Source organism: Ictidomys tridecemlineatus, chromosome 16 (genome assembly GCF_052094955.1).
Source record: "Ictidomys tridecemlineatus isolate mIctTri1 chromosome 16, mIctTri1.hap1, whole genome shotgun sequence".
NCBI lineage: Eukaryota > Metazoa > Chordata > Mammalia > Rodentia > Sciuridae > Ictidomys > Ictidomys tridecemlineatus.
The window spans coordinates 38308394-38324391 of NC_135492.1; the positions used below are offsets into that span (position 1 = coordinate 38308394).

Below are 15998 nucleotides of genomic sequence, written 5' to 3' on the forward strand. Positions count from 1 at the left end.
ATCCAAAGCCCCCTCTGGAGGATTGGGCTATCTCATGACCCTACTCTGGGCTGATTGCCCATCGCCTCCTGGGGTCTTGAGATAGCCCTTCTGTGTGAGCTGAGCAGGGCCAGCTCCTCACCCCCAGGGTCCCCTGTTACCCAACCCACCAACCTCTGATGTCAACCCGCCAGACACAGAGCCCCTCCAAATGGAAACCTTGAAACTGCCAAATCAAGAGACCAAGGCGGAGTGGGGAGAAACAAGACCAGGTTCACACACAGAGAGATGCAAATAGACCATCAGGCCACAGAGAGGCCGGGCCTCCCGGGCAGGCATGCAAATCACAAGTACAATGCGATGCCGTTTTTCTCCCATCAGATTGGAAACAATATTAAATATTGATGACATCCAGCGCCCGCGAGGAGCGGGGCCCGCGGAGCCGTTTTGACACTGATGCTGGGCGCGGGAGCCAACGTGATCTTTGGGGACCGTGGTGGCTATTAAAGTTTAAAATGCGTCTATGCCCTTTGATCCAGCGATTCCATTTTGGAGAAGGGATCCTGCCAAATGATCTACAGGGACAGGAGAAGACAGGTCTGAGGATGTTGCTTCAAAAAAAAAGAAAAGGAAAATCAAACCAGAATTTACTCAATGCTGATCCGTTGCAATGAATGAATGAATGAATCAGGGGACACTGATTCGAGGACGTGTTTGCAAACTGATAACAATAGATACACACAGATGTGAATGCACAGAGTTATGCTTGGAACTGGGACGGCGTTGGGGTATCACACAAAGAAAGCAAAGGGCACAGTCGGGTAGATGGTGCGATGCTTTTCTTCTGTCCAGGCAAAGAGAAAAAGTAGAAAGAAAGACTCACCAAGCTGCTAACTTTGGTTACCCCAGGGAAGAGCCAGATGAGGAATGAGAGAATGAAATGCATTGATTGACAAGTTTCTAGAGCTCTGATAATCTCAGTAGTGAGCGTTTCTCAGGCGCCGTGGTGGACACGTGTCATCCCAGAGACTTGGGAGGCTGAGGCAGGAGGATTGTGAGTTCGAGAGGCCAGCCTCAGCCATTGAGCGAGGCCCTAAGCAACGGACTTAGCAAGGCTCTGCTTCAAAGCAAAAAAAATAAAAAGCGTTGGGGATGTGGCTCCTGAGTCCAACCCCTAGCACCCCAAGAAAGAAAAAAAGAGTAAGTACTCTAGCATTTTTTTTTTTATATAAGTATTCTTTCTTAAAAGTCATGGTTACCAGGTATGAAGGGGGCTCGGGAGGCTGAGGCAGGAGGATCGCAAGTGGAGGCCAGCCTCAGCCAAAGCGAGGCCGTAAGCCACTCAGGGAGACCCTGTCTCTAGATAAAATACAAAATAGGGCTGGGGACGGGGATCCGTGGTCAAGCACCCCCGAGTTCAATCCCTGGTATCGAAAAATAAAATTTAAAAAAAAGTCATGTTTAAACAGTTCTTGGGGAGACCGCTGTCAAGCCATCCCCAGGCCTGGGATGAAGGATGACTGTCCCTGCAGAGCTGGGGATCCGGCTTCCCACGGGGTGTGCAGGACTGCCACCGTCCACAGAGCCTGGGGACTGCTCCCTGCCTCGGTTTCTCATGTCCCTCCCCCACACCACCTCCTACCTGTCCTGGGACTGGAACTGGATCCAGAAACTGAGCAGAAGGGGCTTCACTGGGTTTCGCTCATCTGGGTCAAAGACTTGGGGACACAGGGTCCAGGCCCAGGCCAACAGTGAGTTCCCATCTTGCCGCTGAGCCGCTCTGGGGCCACGCCTAGGTTCCCTTGATCAGGGTGCTGGGATTGATTAGTGATGTCTGCTCTGGGCAGGGGCCTGGTGGACAGGAGAGAGCAGGTCATTTTTTTGGCCTTGGACTGTCTTGGGTGGCCGTGCCCAGACACACACCTGCTCAGGACTCCCTGGGGGGAGCTTGTGGAGTGGGGCTATGGCCTGAGATTCTGCAGTGGGGTCACAAGTGCACAGGTGATGCCACTCTACTGTTCCTGGGGACAAAGGGACAAGGCCACACACATGGGTAAACAGAAACCAGGAACACACACAGAAAATGAGATCCACATTCTGGATCTGGGTGACAGATGGTCGGCCTGGCCTCCCGGAGCCTGGCCATCTCCTGTCCTGGAACCCAAGGCCAGCCAGAGGTGGCTGTCGTAAAGCGCAGTGTTCAGTGACAATGACATAAATAAGCGGCCGAGCCTCCCCCTCCCCTGCTTCTCCCGCAGTGTCTCGCAGCAGGCTGGGGCCAGGGACGCCGGGCAAGGGAGGGAGGCTCGGGTGACACCGTGAGTTATGGGCTGGGGGAAGTCCATTTGTCACCGAGGCGCGGGGAGTTAACTGGAGCTTATTAACTCTAAACGTTTATTATTCACATGGATCACCCGGCAGACAGCGCCCGGGCCGGCCAGCGCGCTCTGATGGAAGGTTCTAGGCGAAGGAGGCTCAGGGCACAGGCCCTGAGCCAGGAGTTGGGGGGGGGGCACCATGTGCATCATTTGGAGGCCGGGCAGCCTCTTGGGAAGGAGGCTGGCCTCTGCCTGTCAGCAGCCTGTGGATGATTTTTGGGGTGCAAGTCACATGGTTTCCAGAGACTCCCTGTTGCCCCCCTATATCAGGGGGGTGCCTCCATCCAGCTAGGAGGACCACAGGGAGGACTGGGGATTTTGCTCTCAGTTGCTATGGGAACTCCTGGGTGGCTTGGGGTGGGAAAGGCCATGAATCGACTCCGTGTCTCCCTTTAGGACGGGGTGGAGGTCGCTGGGGATGTCCATACCTCCAGGGCCCGGCTCTGTCCTTGATGGGTGAGATCTCAGGAACTCCCTCTGAGCCAGAGAGCTCTGGACCAGTCCCCCACAAATAGACCGACTCCATCTAGTTTACAGAGAAGGAAACTGAGGCTTAAAGAGTCGTGACTCACCCCGTGCGGCGGCACAAGCCTGTCATCACAGCGGCCCGGGAGGCTGAGGCAGGAGGACCGCAAGTTGGAGGCCAGCCTCGGCGGCAACTCAGGGAGGCCCTGAGCAACTTGGCAAGACACTGTCTCAAAATTCTGAAAAGGATATGAAAAGGGCTGGGGACGTGGCTCAGGGGTTAAGTGTCCCTGGGTTCCACATCCAGTTCCAAAAAAAAATTAGTGACTCACCCAACATCGTGCAGCTAGTGGGGTGAAGCAGGGTCGGGTCCCAGGGCTCTCGGCCTCCTCTGAGCCACTTAATGCCTTCAAGAAGGCGTGTCTACTCTACTCTGTCCCTCCCCTGCCACTGTTCCCTGTCATCCATTCACCTACAATAAAGAGGAGCCAGAGAAAGGGCAGCCTGGATCAGAGGCCAGCCTCACCACCTCAGAGCTGGGAGGCCCGAGGCAAATAACTCAGCCTCTCTGTGCCTGGAGAGGATCTCCCTGTCGTCGCTCCTCCCTCCGAGTGGCCTCTGGGAAGACGAAGTGACGCACTTGGAGCCTGGCACACCCCAGGCCTCCTGGAGAATTGCTTTTTAATTACCTTGATGATGCAAATCTGCAATAATAAAACCCTGCAAACCTAAACAGCCAACAATAGGGGACTCACGAAGCCAACGGTGACTTTATTTTATTTTTTTTCTACTTCAGTGGAGACCAGGGTCCTGCAGACAGGGTGCCCTCGGTACAAAGACGGACCGAGAGACAAGAAAAGGCAAAGTCCCATGAGGTGTGGAGTCACCAGGTTTGGGACAGCAGAGACACTGCGGGACGGAGGGGATGAGGAGCCCGGTTCTGGGTCGACCAGATACCCCTATGGGGTGGGGGGGCAGGATCCCGATCCCTACCTCACACCATACGCCCATTTCTATGGCAGCCAACCCTCCGCCGCCACAGACCTCCGCGATGTGCACCTTGGTCCCGTCCTGAGCATCGGAAAGAGGTGACACATTTTCTATGAGAAGAGGGGACAGTGCTCTTTGAATGTGTGCCCAGCAACCTCCAGGAGGCCACAGTGAATTTCGGGGAGTTGGTGGCCGGTTCTGGGAGCAAAACATGTTTTCCTTCGGCAGGACGTCGGCCTGGAGGGACTTTTGGAATCAATTATTGGAATTTTTTTTTTTTATGTTTTGCTTTTGCAGTGCTAGGGACTGAACCCACGCACGCCAGGCACCAAGTGCTACACCACCGAGCCGCATCCAGGCCCTTCTTTTATGTTATTTTGAGACAGGGCCTCGCTAAATTGCTGAGGCTGGCCTCCAACTCACGATCCTCCTGCCTCAGCCTCCCAAGCCGCTGGGACGACAGGCGGGCACGACGGCTCATGAGAAGGCGCCAAGCTCATGTCCACCCAGACAGGGAGGGACGTGTCTGCAGCCAGAGGCAGATTTACTGGGCTTTAAAATTAAGAGATTGCCTTGCGCGGGGCGCCATGGCGCACCCCTGTCAATCCCAGTGGCTTGGGAGGCTGAGGCAGGAGGATCATGAGTTGGAGGCCAGCCTCAGCCACTTAGAGGGGCCCTAAGCAACTGGACGAGACTCTGTCTCTCAATAAAAAAAATAAAAAGGGCTGGGGATGGGGCTCGGTGGTGAAGTGTCCCTGGGTTCAATCCCAGGTACCAAAAAAAAAAAAAAAAATTAAATTAAAATGTAAGGAACTGGGCTGGGGCTCTGAACTTGGTGAGCATCCCAGCCGTCCAGAGTTCTGTCCCCAGGTCTGGTGCGGTGGCGCACGCCTGGGATCACAGTCACCGGGGAGGCTGAGGCAGGAGGATCACAGAATCCGAGGCCAGCCTCACACACGTAGCGAGACCCTGTCCCCAAATCAGAAAAAAAAAAAAAAAAAAAAAAAGACCAGGGTTAGGTGGCTCATGTCAGGTGGTTGCCAACTCCAGGACAAGCCCCTGAGGTCACCTATGCAGAGAGGGGACAGTGTCCAGACGACAGCCAGGCCTTGCGGTGGAGCTCCTGGCCTGGGCCTGGCTCATTTCTCTGAGTGTCTCGGTGGCAGACGGGAGGAGGGCCTCCCCAGCAATTGATGGTGCCCGTGACAGGGGTCACCCTGGCTTGCGGTGTCCCTCTCGGCACACAGACGCATGGCCGCGCACACTGATGAGGCTAATGAATGGGGTCTTTGGGGATCCATCAGGGCGGAGGCTCATCAAGATGCCCCTCTCAATCCTCCACCCTTCCTGGGACACCCGGGAAGGTGACATGGCCACGTCCCTTCCCTGTCCCCAACAGAGCGCAGCACGGGTGACCATCAGTCATTCGAGGCCAGACTCCACAGCCCCCACCACGTTTCCTGGGCCGTCCTGAGTCCCCAGCTCTGCAGGGGCCAGGCACCGACGGGTCCCTGTCCCCTGGACACCGTGACGCATCTGGGGAGTTCCGAACAGTCGGGGTCTCTTCTGCTGACTCAGCTGGAACTTCAGGCCACGATTAAGGGGGTCCCTGGGAACCGGGGGGCACTTGACCACTGAGCCGCATCCCCCACCATTTTCTATTTTAATTTTGAGAAAGAGTCTTGTTAAGTCGCTCAGGGCCTCGTTAAGTGGCTGAGGCTGGCTTTGAACTCAAGATCCTCCTGCCTCAGCCTCCTGAGCCTCGGGGGTGACAGGTGTGCACCATCGCACCCCGTTTCCTGCCTGTTAGTGGGGTCTCCATGGTTCCTACAAGGAAGAATCTTTTGGTTTGGGAGGGCTCAAATCTTGGTCCCCGGCTGGGTGCTATTGGGAGGTGCTGGATCCTTTAAGAGGCGGGGCTTAGTGGGAGGCTTTTAGGTCTTTGGTGGGGGGGTGTTCTTTAAAGGGACTGTGGACCTCAGCCTCTTCCTCTGTTTTACTGTGCCACATGTGCCTACCGCAACGTCCTACCCTCCCCAGGTCACCAGTCCTAAAAGCAGCGGGTTCACTGCCATCGTGGACTGGAACCTCCAAAATTTTGAGCCCAAATCAACCTTTTTTCTTATTCAGTTGATCATCTCAGGCGTTTGTCATAGTAGCAGAAAGCAGACAAACACAAAGCTGTAGTACGTATACCCCTGGGTACTTGGGGTTTTAATGCATCTGCAGGAAATCTTGGAACATATGTCTCCTGGATGATGGGGACAGCCCATGACAGCTGGTGACAAGCCCCAGGCATGGAAATCGGTTACCCATATCCTCAGCACCAAACAGATTTTAAGACCAGCGCTAACTGTGTGTCCGGCTCTGTTCTAGTACCGGAGGGGACAGAGGTCAGCAAGGAAGAGCCAGCCCTGCCCTCCCGGAGCTGGTATCCAGGGTGGGGACAGAGCACACCGATACAGTCACCCCTCTGCCACATTTATTCACGGTTTCACTTTCTACAGTTCCAGTCACCCACGGTCCACCGCGGTCTGAGAAGGAGACGTGGAAAATTCCAGAAGTAAATAATTCACAGGTCTTAAATAACTCGTGGTGCGGCCTATTGTCACGACTGTTCCCTTTTATCACGGATCATTGTTAGGAATCTCTCAGCCTGCCAGGTTTATAAATCAAACTCCACGAGTGGAACGTGTGTGCAGGGAAAGAAAAATTTTTAAAAAATCCTATAGTATGTAGAGCCCTGGGGACTTGGGGTTTTAGTGCATCTGCGGGGAATCTTGGGATATACGTCCCCTGGATGAGGGGACAGCCACACAGATACATAAAGGGGGTGGTTTCAGATATGACTGCGTGGAAGGAAGGAAGAGACCCTGGGTGATGGGGCGGCAGGGGACTCTCTGTGAGGAGATGACATTGGAGACCTGAGTGGCGATGGGGGACGGCCCAGCTATGTGGAAAATTGGGAAGGAATGTTCAGAACAGCAGGTGCAAAGGCCCTGGGGCTGGGAGGAGCCGGGTGGATTTAGGGACAGTGAGGAAGGCCACTGTGTCTGTGGCCTAGTGAACAAGAAGAGGGATGTTGAAGGTCGGGTAGAAAGGGGACAGGATAAGGCAGGCAGGGTGTGGGGCTCTTAGGCTCCTTGCTAAGGAGAGAAGATGTCAGTACCTAAGCAACTATTGAGCTACTGCTGTATGCTGCCTCGGAGCTGGGAGAGCTATGTGCTCGGCATCCGTACAGCAGTCACGGGCATTGGCGTGGGGTGGAGGCCCAGGCAGGAGAAGGCGCTAGAGGCCAGAGAGGGAAAGCTTTGGGGCACTGAACCCAGGGGCACTTAACCATGGAGCCCCGTCCCCAACCGTTTCCATTTTTTTATTGAGAGACAGGGTCTCACTGAGTTGCTCAGGGCCTTGCTAAGTGGCTGAGGCTGGCCTCCACCTTTCGATCCTCCTGCCTCAGCCTCCCGAGCTGCTGGGATGACAGGTGGGCACCGCTGGGCCTTCTTTTCCCTCTCCCCTCCCTCTGCATCTTGCTGTCCCTGGAAGAACATGGCCCTTCTCCACTCTGCAGCCGTGTCCCTGCTGTCCCCTCGGCCTGGGACGCTGGACCCTTGGGTCTCTTCTGCTCCATGGCCTCTTTCCCACGCAGCCTCCCCGGGGGCCACCAAGCCGGTGCCCACTGTGCAGAGGGCTCCTTCTCAGAGCCTGTCACCTGCCTGGTGCCACACCCACGAGAAGCCAGTAGGCATTGGGCCCTCCCTGCAGCCGCGGGGCCTGCCCTCCAAGGGTTAAGGTGGCCTCTTTGTCCTGCGGTTGCCATGGGGACAGTTCCTGTCCCTCAGGAAGCAGGGAGAGCCGTTTCCTGTTTTGAAGGAGGCTCGGGGCTGTTTCCCTCCAATCCCGCTGCCCAGAGAGGGGCAGGAAGCCTGGGTGTGTGGCGCAGGCGGCCAGGAGGGGCCCTGGGGCAGGGGAAAAAATGCCCGGCCGGAAGAGGGTGGCCCGCTTCCTCCAGACCTGAATCCCACCCAGTGATAAAAAGGCGCAGCTCCCCTCCCCCAGGGCCCAGGCCCTCCTTGGAGACGCCTGTTGGACAAAGGCGGAGGGGACCCCTGTGGCCTCAGGGCACCCCCAAAATCTGCACGCAGGATGCTCCGGCTTCTGGGTAATTGGCCTCCATTTTCCAGCCTCACCTCGGCCTCTCAATGGGCCTCCTCCAGGACACCTTCCCAGCATGCTTTGCAGCCCTGCAGCGACAGGGCAGGACATTTCAGGAGCTGGGGACTCATCTTCTCACTGGCACCCGTGGGCTCTCCAGGGCCGTCGCACCCCCAGGGCTTGCTCCTCTGACCCCCAGCTACCACAGGGTTCAGAGCAGGCCACTCCCTCCCCCATACACACTCTGTGGCTCCCCATTGCCTCGAGGGACCTCCTCAGCTGGTCCGTCCCACCGAGAAAGGCCACCCCTCCTCCTCCACCTGGAAAGTGCCATTTGACCTTTAAGCCTGGCCCAGAGGTCCCCTCTCTCCTCTCCAGCCCCACTGTGTCACAGTGATCTGTCCCCAAGCCCCCCCCCTCGCTGACCCCACTGTCAGCTCTCCCAGGATGATCCTCGCTTCCACCCGAGAGGGAAAGAGTCTTGCTGTCCCCATTTTACTAAGCAGAACATTGAGGCACAGAGAGGTAAAGTGACTTTCCTGTGGCCACACAGCCAGTGAGTAATGAGGCTGGGGTCTCCAGGGTTCCTGCTCCTCTCTGGGTTCAGATGGTTGTGGGCGGTTGGGAGGGAGGTCCCAGCTGTTCTGATGTGATGTCCCCTTGACCCCCCACCCATCTTTGGAGTCAAAGTGAAGCTTTCCACCTCCATTATCCCCAACTCTGCCCATCTGCCCATCAGGTATACAGAGGGTGCCCAATAAGTGCTTCTTTTTTTTTTTTTAACCAGGGATTGAATCCAGGGGCACTTAACCACTGAGCCCCATCCCCAGCCCTATTTTGTGTTTTATTTAGAGACAGGGTCTCCCTGAGTTTCTCAGGGCCTCGCTGTTGCTGAGGCTGGCTTGGAACTGGAGATCCTCCTGCCTCGGCCTCCCAAGCTGCTGGGATGACAGGCGTGCACCACTGCGCCTCTCTACAAGCTCACTTTTTAAAATATCTATATTTCTAGTTGTTGATACAACTTTACTAAATTTTATAAGTACGTAAACTTTTTAATTTATGTCTTTTTATAATAAATACATACACTTTTTTTTATCTATTTAGACGTGGTGCCGAGATTCCAGCTAGGCAAGCGCTCTACCCCTGAGCCACAACCCCAGCCCCAAGGTCACTTTTTTTTAAACACATATTTTCTTTTTTTTTGCATCCAACATGGAAGGGACTTATCTACTGTTAGGGTGTGGACGGGAGAGGTCCCCCAAAGGCTCCTACGCGATTAACTGAGTGGTAACTGAGGTGGGGGGTGTGGCTGGACGGGGTGGGCATTGGGGACAGGGCTCTGGGGTGTATATTTGTATCTGACAAGGGGAGAGCCCTCTCTCTGCTTCCTGGTCACCAGGTGAGCTGCTTCCGGCCACCACACTCGTCCACCATGATGTCCTGCCTCCCCTGGGTCCCCCAGGAATGGAGGCAGCTGTCCATGGACCAGGACCTCTGAAACCGTGAGCCCCTAAATAAACCTTTCCTCCTTTACAGCTGCTCTGCTCGGGACCTTTAGTCACAGCAGCGTAAAAGGTGACCAAGACGTCGACTTGCTTATTCCTGCCCACCAACCCCCCCCACCTCTGTCCCCGCCACTGTGGCCGCCACTGTGACAACCTCTCAACTCCACAATCGACCTCCGCTGTTTCCAGGTGGAGGCCCGCGGACTCTGCGGAGGCTCCCAGATGGAAAGGTTATTTGAAAGGATCGGATTTTCAGCTTCTGATTTGACTGTTGGGGAAACTGAGGTCCAGCCTAGGCCAAGGCCACCCGGGTTCACACCTCCAGGTCCCTGCCCAGTGCCACACCGTCTACCTGGAGGGGCTCTCCTTGGTCAACCCCTCTCCCCTGCAGCCTCCTCTGAGCTCCCACGCACTGCTGGGCACCCTGGACACCTGCCACAGGTCAGTCTATGTCTCATGAGCCACAGAGGAAGGTCCCTGGGGGTTAAGGCTCAGAAGGAGTCACCTATGTCACCAGGACCAGGCTGGCACCTGGGATGTGCAAAAGAGCATCCTGGTCAACCAGTTCTCCTCTGCCTGGTCACCTCCTGCGGAAGGGCATCTTTGGTCCCTTGTCCTCTCCTCCAGTGGTCCTTGAGCCTCCGCGTCATCAGAAGGATCTGGAAGGTCTGTCACAACGGGGTTTCTGACTCTGTAGGTCTGGGGAGGGGACCTGAGGACTTGCATTTCTCCCAGTCCCACAGGCTGGGAGGCCACCGCTCTGCTCTGCTGTGTCGCCCTCGTCTCCCTCGGGGGTGCTCATCCCGCTGCGGGCTGACCCTCGCGGCTGGCTTGGTCCTGGGTCTCTGGGCCACCTGCTCCCCTCCACGTCCCCCGAGGCCACAACCTGGGGCGGTCGCGTCCATCCCGAGCGCCTGCCCGGCTCCGCACAGGGTGCGTGGCCAAAGACGAACCAAAAGGGGACCCCACGGTCTCCCAGACACCCAACTTGTCCCCAAGACCCCCACTACCGTGGCCCCTTGGAATGCACGCGGGACTCCTGGACCCTCTCGGGTCCCTGACAGGGGACAGGGAAAGGGGGAAAAAAAGGAGCCCTCCCTCTCCGCGCCCGGAGGGGACGTCCAGCAGGGGCGGGGGCGCGGCCCGCGCAGCGCGCACAGGGACAGCGCGGAGCCCGAGCGCGGAGCGGACGCGACACCGCCCCCCGCACCCCGCAAGCGGCGCGCTCGCCCCCTCCCCGCGCCGCCCCCTCCTTGGCCGCGCCCCCTCCCCACGCCCCGCCCTCCGAGTCCGCCGCGCCCCGCCCCCAGGCTCGCGCCCCGCGCAGAACCCCGAGCCCCGCGCCGCCGCCGCCGCGCGCCCCCTCCCCGGCCACGCCCCCGGCCACGCCCAGCCCTCGCCCCGCCCCGCGCCCCCTCCTCGGCCCCGCCCCGCGCCCAGGCCCCGCCCAGGCCCCGCCCCGCGCCCCCCGGGCCCTGCCGAGTCCGGCGCGCGCCGGGGGCGGGGCGGGCGCAGGGGGCGCGGGCCCCGCGGGCGGCCATGGAGTGAGGCGGTCGGCGGCCGAGTCGCGCTCGCACCGACGGACGGACGGACGGACGGACGGGCCGACGCCGGGCCTGGGGCTCCGCGCGCTGGAAGATGAACCGGGCAGGTAGGAGGCGCCCTGGGACGCGCGGGTCCCTCCGGGTCCCTCAGGTCGGAGCCCGCGGGGCGTCGGCGGGGGGCACCGACCTCCCCTGAGGCGCGGCCTCCCCGGGGTCTGGGCGCGGAGTCGGGGTCCCCGGCCCCGGACGGACGCGCGCTCAGCTCCGAGGGCAGCGCCCTGGTCGCCGTCGCCAGGAGCTCCCACCCGGGTCCTCCCGGGCCACGGGAGAGGACGCCCCTTTCCCCCGAGTGACGGCGTCGCGTCCCCACATCCCGTCACCCCCCATTTCCAGGGGTCCCCCCGACGTCCTCGGACGCCTTTCCGGGGGCTGCGCTGGGGACACGGGACCCGGGCCACCGGAGCTGTCCCCAACCCCGCGGCGCGCGCCGCTCCCCCCCGGACCCCAGGGTCTCGAAGCCCCCGTCCCCGCCCTGAGCGCAGCCCCCGCGTCCTCCGAGGGACCCGGCGGGGGACGCCGCTCACCCGGGTGTCCCTGCCCCTCCGAGCTCCCGCGGAACCCGAACGGCTTCGAGGGGACACCGCAGCGCGCCTCCGAGGAGGAGGCCGAGGGGCGCCTCGGGAAAGGGAGGCTGGGCTTGGGTGGCGCCGGTCCCCGTCGTCCCGGGTCCCCGCGCGCCCCGCCGCCGCAGCGCGCCCCTGCGCCGAGGGCGGAAAGTTCTCTCCAAGAGGAGACTTGGCCGCGCCGTCCCCCCCGCCCGCCGCTCGGTCCTCCTGCCCGGGACCTCGCTGCCCCGTTTCCTTTTTCTCCTCGAATCCAGCTCCCGACCAACACCCTCTGCAAAGCCCCACTCCAAAACACACGGCCCTCAAGAAACAGGAAGCCACCATTTTGGTTGGGTTGGAACCATATCCTGCTGCCCTGTGTGCGTGTGCGTGTGTGTGTGTGTGTGTGCGTGTGTGTGTGTGTGTGTGTGCGTGTGGTTTTTCTTTTCCTTTCCCCTTTTCTTTTCAAAATTGTTTTAATGGAAAAAAAAAAAAAAAAGGTCATTGTCTTAGGAGCGAGGTGCCCCCAGGAGCCAGGGGACCAGAGGGATCTACAAAGGATGGAGCTTGCTTGGGGCTGGGCATGTGGACACCTGGGGGGGGGGGTTCCTGCGGGTCAAGGAATGGGGGAGGGGCGTAGGAGCAGGGGTGCCACTGGGTGGGAGTGGAGGAGGCTGGAGCAGAGTCCCAGGGTCCCAGCGCCCCAGCCAGCCACTGCTTGGAGGGACTTTGCCTCTTGGCTGGGCTGGTACAGCCTGGACAGAGGCTGGCTAGCTTTTACCCTGGGCTTCTAATAAAAGTCGCTTGATAACAATGGTGAGAGCCTTTCCAGCTTTCCCACGTTTTCCTGAGTGGGGCGTGGGCCAGCCTTACCCTTCTCCCAGAACAGGGAGGATGGAGTGAGGCCGGACCAAGTTGGAGGCAAGTTTGGTTCTAGAGGTCTGAGCGAGCGGTTGGTTGGCAGTCTTTGATTCCGCCGTCCTGTAATTTGTCTAAAAGCATAAACCGGGGTTCCTTCTCCAGTGTGGTTACAGCCTGTCATGGGTACCATGCTCAGAATTTCCTGATGGTGTTGTTCTTGGTTTACAGAATCCCAGGAAATGAACTTCGGAGCCACCATAAACCTAGTTTAGTGAGACCTTGAGCAGGTTACTGAGCCTCTCTGAACCTCAGTTTCTTCTTTCTTTTTTTTTTGGACCAGGGATTGAACTCAGGGGTGCTTAGCCACTGAGCCCCATCTCCAGCCCTTTTTATGTTTCATTTTGAGACTGGGTGTAGCTAAGTTGCTTAGGGCCTCACTCTATTGCTGAGGCTGGCCTTGAACTTGTGATCCTCCTGCCTCAGCCTCCCGAGTTGCTGGGATTATCTGCATGCACCACCGCGCCTAGCACCTCAGTTTCTTTACCTGAAAAATGGAGATATAGCTCTTTGTCATTGAGTTCTTATGATCACAAAGCATATAAGGTGTGCCTAGACCAGTGTGCATTCTAAGCAGCCCATAAATACTAGCTAATAGGTATCAGCTATTTACTTTGTATCAGGTGGTGCTAGAAAGTGTTCTATTTGTATCAATTTATTTGACATTCGCTGTGACCTGATTGGGGGAGTATATTGCTACCCCCTCATTTTATAGTTGCAAAAGCAGGTGCCTGGATTTTGGGGGTCACCAACTTATCGAGGGTCTGAGACAGGGTTGAACCACCACCACCTACTCATCTTGAGAGGCTGCTTTTTAATCCGGTCCCTAGCACACAGTAGGTTCGCAGGGGTGTCTCTACCAAACATTTCAAATGCCTGTCCCTTCTCTGGGTCTTCCCCCCACTCCTGGGAAAGAGGGGGTATTGCTTCCATTTTGACCAAGAAGGAAATGGAGGCACCCAGAGGCACAGTGACCGGAATCACAGAGCCGATGGGTAACAGAGCAGGCATCAGCGCCACACGGTGAGCCCCAGGCCCCTGGTTCTCCGTGGTGTCCCAGTCTGTCATCCGGGCATGTGTCCTGTCGTGGGTGACTGGACTCGCTGAGCAGCAGCCTAATTAGAAATCGTCAGGCTTGGCTTGGACACTCTGGCAGGTCCCCAGGAATCGATTAATGAAGACACCGTGCGAAGGTGAAATTGGGGATGATGAACGACTCTTGCAGCGCGTGGTCCTGGGCATCCTGGGGGTGGGGGGCGGGGGGATCCAGATCTGCAGCTCAGACAGACTTGGGGACTGAGTGTGGGGAAGTCCGAGGACGTCGTGAGGAGAGCCATGCGCTTCACAGGTGGAGGTGGCCAGCCCTTCGCTCTACAGAGGGCCTCACTAAGTTACTGAGGCTGGCCTCCACCTCACGATCCTCCTGCCTCAGCCTCCTCTGGGATTCAAGATGGGCACCACCTGGCCTGGCCATTGGGTTCCTTTTTGTAAGGTGGTGGGCAGGAGGGAGCTCAAAACCTCGGTTGGACTGGTCTCCTTTGCCGTCTCTTGGGCGTGACAAGTGCGTTCGGGCTTCTCTCACCCGTTTTTACACCTTGGCTCTAATGTCCTGTTGGCTTTATTTAAAAGCGCCACCCCATTTCTGCATGGAGCTCGTTATCACCTGGCATAATGAACTTTCCCTCCATCTTGCCCGTCTCCCGCCACTTCCCAAGAGAAGATCCCCGCGAGCGACATCTTTATTTCACTTCCTAGTGATGTGTGCAAAGAATCTGGGTGAGGGCCTGGTCCACAGTAGGTGCTCAATTAGTATTTACTGGAGCTGGACTAAAGGAAACCGAGGAGGAGGAGCACACTAAAGCTAGTTATTTAAATTTCTCACCTGGCCAGGCACGGCGGCTCACACCTGTGTTCCCTGCAGCTCAGGAGGCTGAGGCAGGAGGATTGCAGGTTTCTGGCCAGCCTCAGGAACTTAGTGAGGCTGTAAGCAACCCAGTGAGACCTTGTCTTCAAAATAAATAAAAAGGGCTGGGGATGTGGCTCGGTGGTTAGGCAACCCTGGGTTCAATCACTGATACCAAAACACAAAATTCTCATGTCACTAGCTGTTCTGGGTCTCTCTGGCCTCGGTTTCCCTACATTTTCACCCTGCCCTGCCTCCCTACACGCTGAGACCTCTGAGTCTCCACTGTAAAGAAAATACTCTTTGACCCAAAGCCACGGGCAGGGTGAGGGGGCTACCTACACCAGTCTTGCTGTGCAACCCCATGCCACTTACCTGCCCTCTCTGTGCCTCAGCTTCCTCATCTTTCAGCAAGGGGGCCAGACGAGGCCTTTCTGATTGTGGCTGCCCTTGATTTCGGGGAGTCACAGGGGAAGCACCGTGGGGCCCAGTCCTAGAAGCGCAGGGTGGCCACAGAGCCGTATGGTTCCGTGGGGACGACATTTTCTTGCTGGCTCACGCCTCAGACACCCACCGTAACCTTTCCCCAGGAGCCGGTGCCCACGGATCAATAGCTTGATTGGATGAAGGACGGGGTGGGGTGGGGGCGCTGCAGCCAGGGTGACGGTCATTTTTCACAGCCTGGTCTGTCCCTCGGTCTCATGGCGCCTCTGTGAAATGCCACCTGTTAAGGATGAGGAATGAGTGTCCCCACCCCTAGTGGATGATTCCTCTCAGCCCCTGACACCTGATGTTCAGAGCTCGGGCTGATACTTTGTAACATCTCAGCGCAGAGCAAGGTGCAGGCCAGGGGCGTGTGGGCAGGCCAGGGCTGGCCTCTCTCTGAACAGCCACAGCGAGTGTCCCTGGGATCCCCCCTCCTGCCTGTCATTTGTTTTTTGGTCCAGGGGACTGAACCCCCTGTCTCATGCCTGCTGAGCAGATGCTCCACCACGGAGCTACAAACCCCCTTCTTATATTGAGACCGACAGGGTTTTGCTCAGTTGCTGAGGCTGGCCTCCAACTTGAGATCCTCCTGCCTCAGCCTCCCGAGTCGCTGGGATGACAAGCCTCAGCCTCTCTGCTCAGCCAAAGTTTCTTCTTAAGCTCCAAAAAAAATTTTTTTTTTTTGCCCACTAATTTGGACAGCTATTTTCCTACGCCAGGACATCTTTGCTTCTGGAAGCATCGAGTTGGAAAATCACTTTTTATTCCTAGAAGATCTTAGGTTGTTGACTGCAGGTCTGTGGTCCCCTGAGCCATGACGTGGATGAGCGCAGGGCGGGTGAGGGGTTCCATGCGGTGTTGGCTTCAACGTCCTTGGGAGCTGGGCCTCCTTCATGTGGCTGCCTGTCGGCTACCACATCTGAAAACTTGCAGGGCTCCTGCCGCAGCCACTAATAAGCACGCAGACAACGGCTCCGTGGAGTGTGACTCTGAAATCAAGTGCTCCAAGCAGCCCAGTGGGTGGCCTGGGAATTATATGTTTGCTGCTCTGGGAGGTTTGATTTCAACTG

General features: G+C 57.6%; 1 protein-coding gene across 3 annotated transcripts in view; it reads left to right on the forward strand.

Moving 5' to 3' along the window:
• Nucleotides 1-10955: 10955 nt before the first annotated feature.
• Fgd5 (FYVE, RhoGEF and PH domain containing 5) overlaps nucleotides 10956-15998 on the forward strand; it is a 53850-nt gene continuing 48807 nt past the window's right edge. For all 3 annotated transcript variants that reach the window (XM_078033408.1, XM_078033409.1, XM_078033410.1), the window contains exon 1: nucleotides 10956-11123. Coding sequence is in view for 1 of the 3 variants with exons in the window: in XM_078033410.1 (XP_077889536.1) it covers nucleotides 11111-11123 (13 nt within the window). In the remaining 2 variants the exon portion in view is untranslated. The remainder of the gene's footprint in view (nucleotides 11124-15998) is intronic.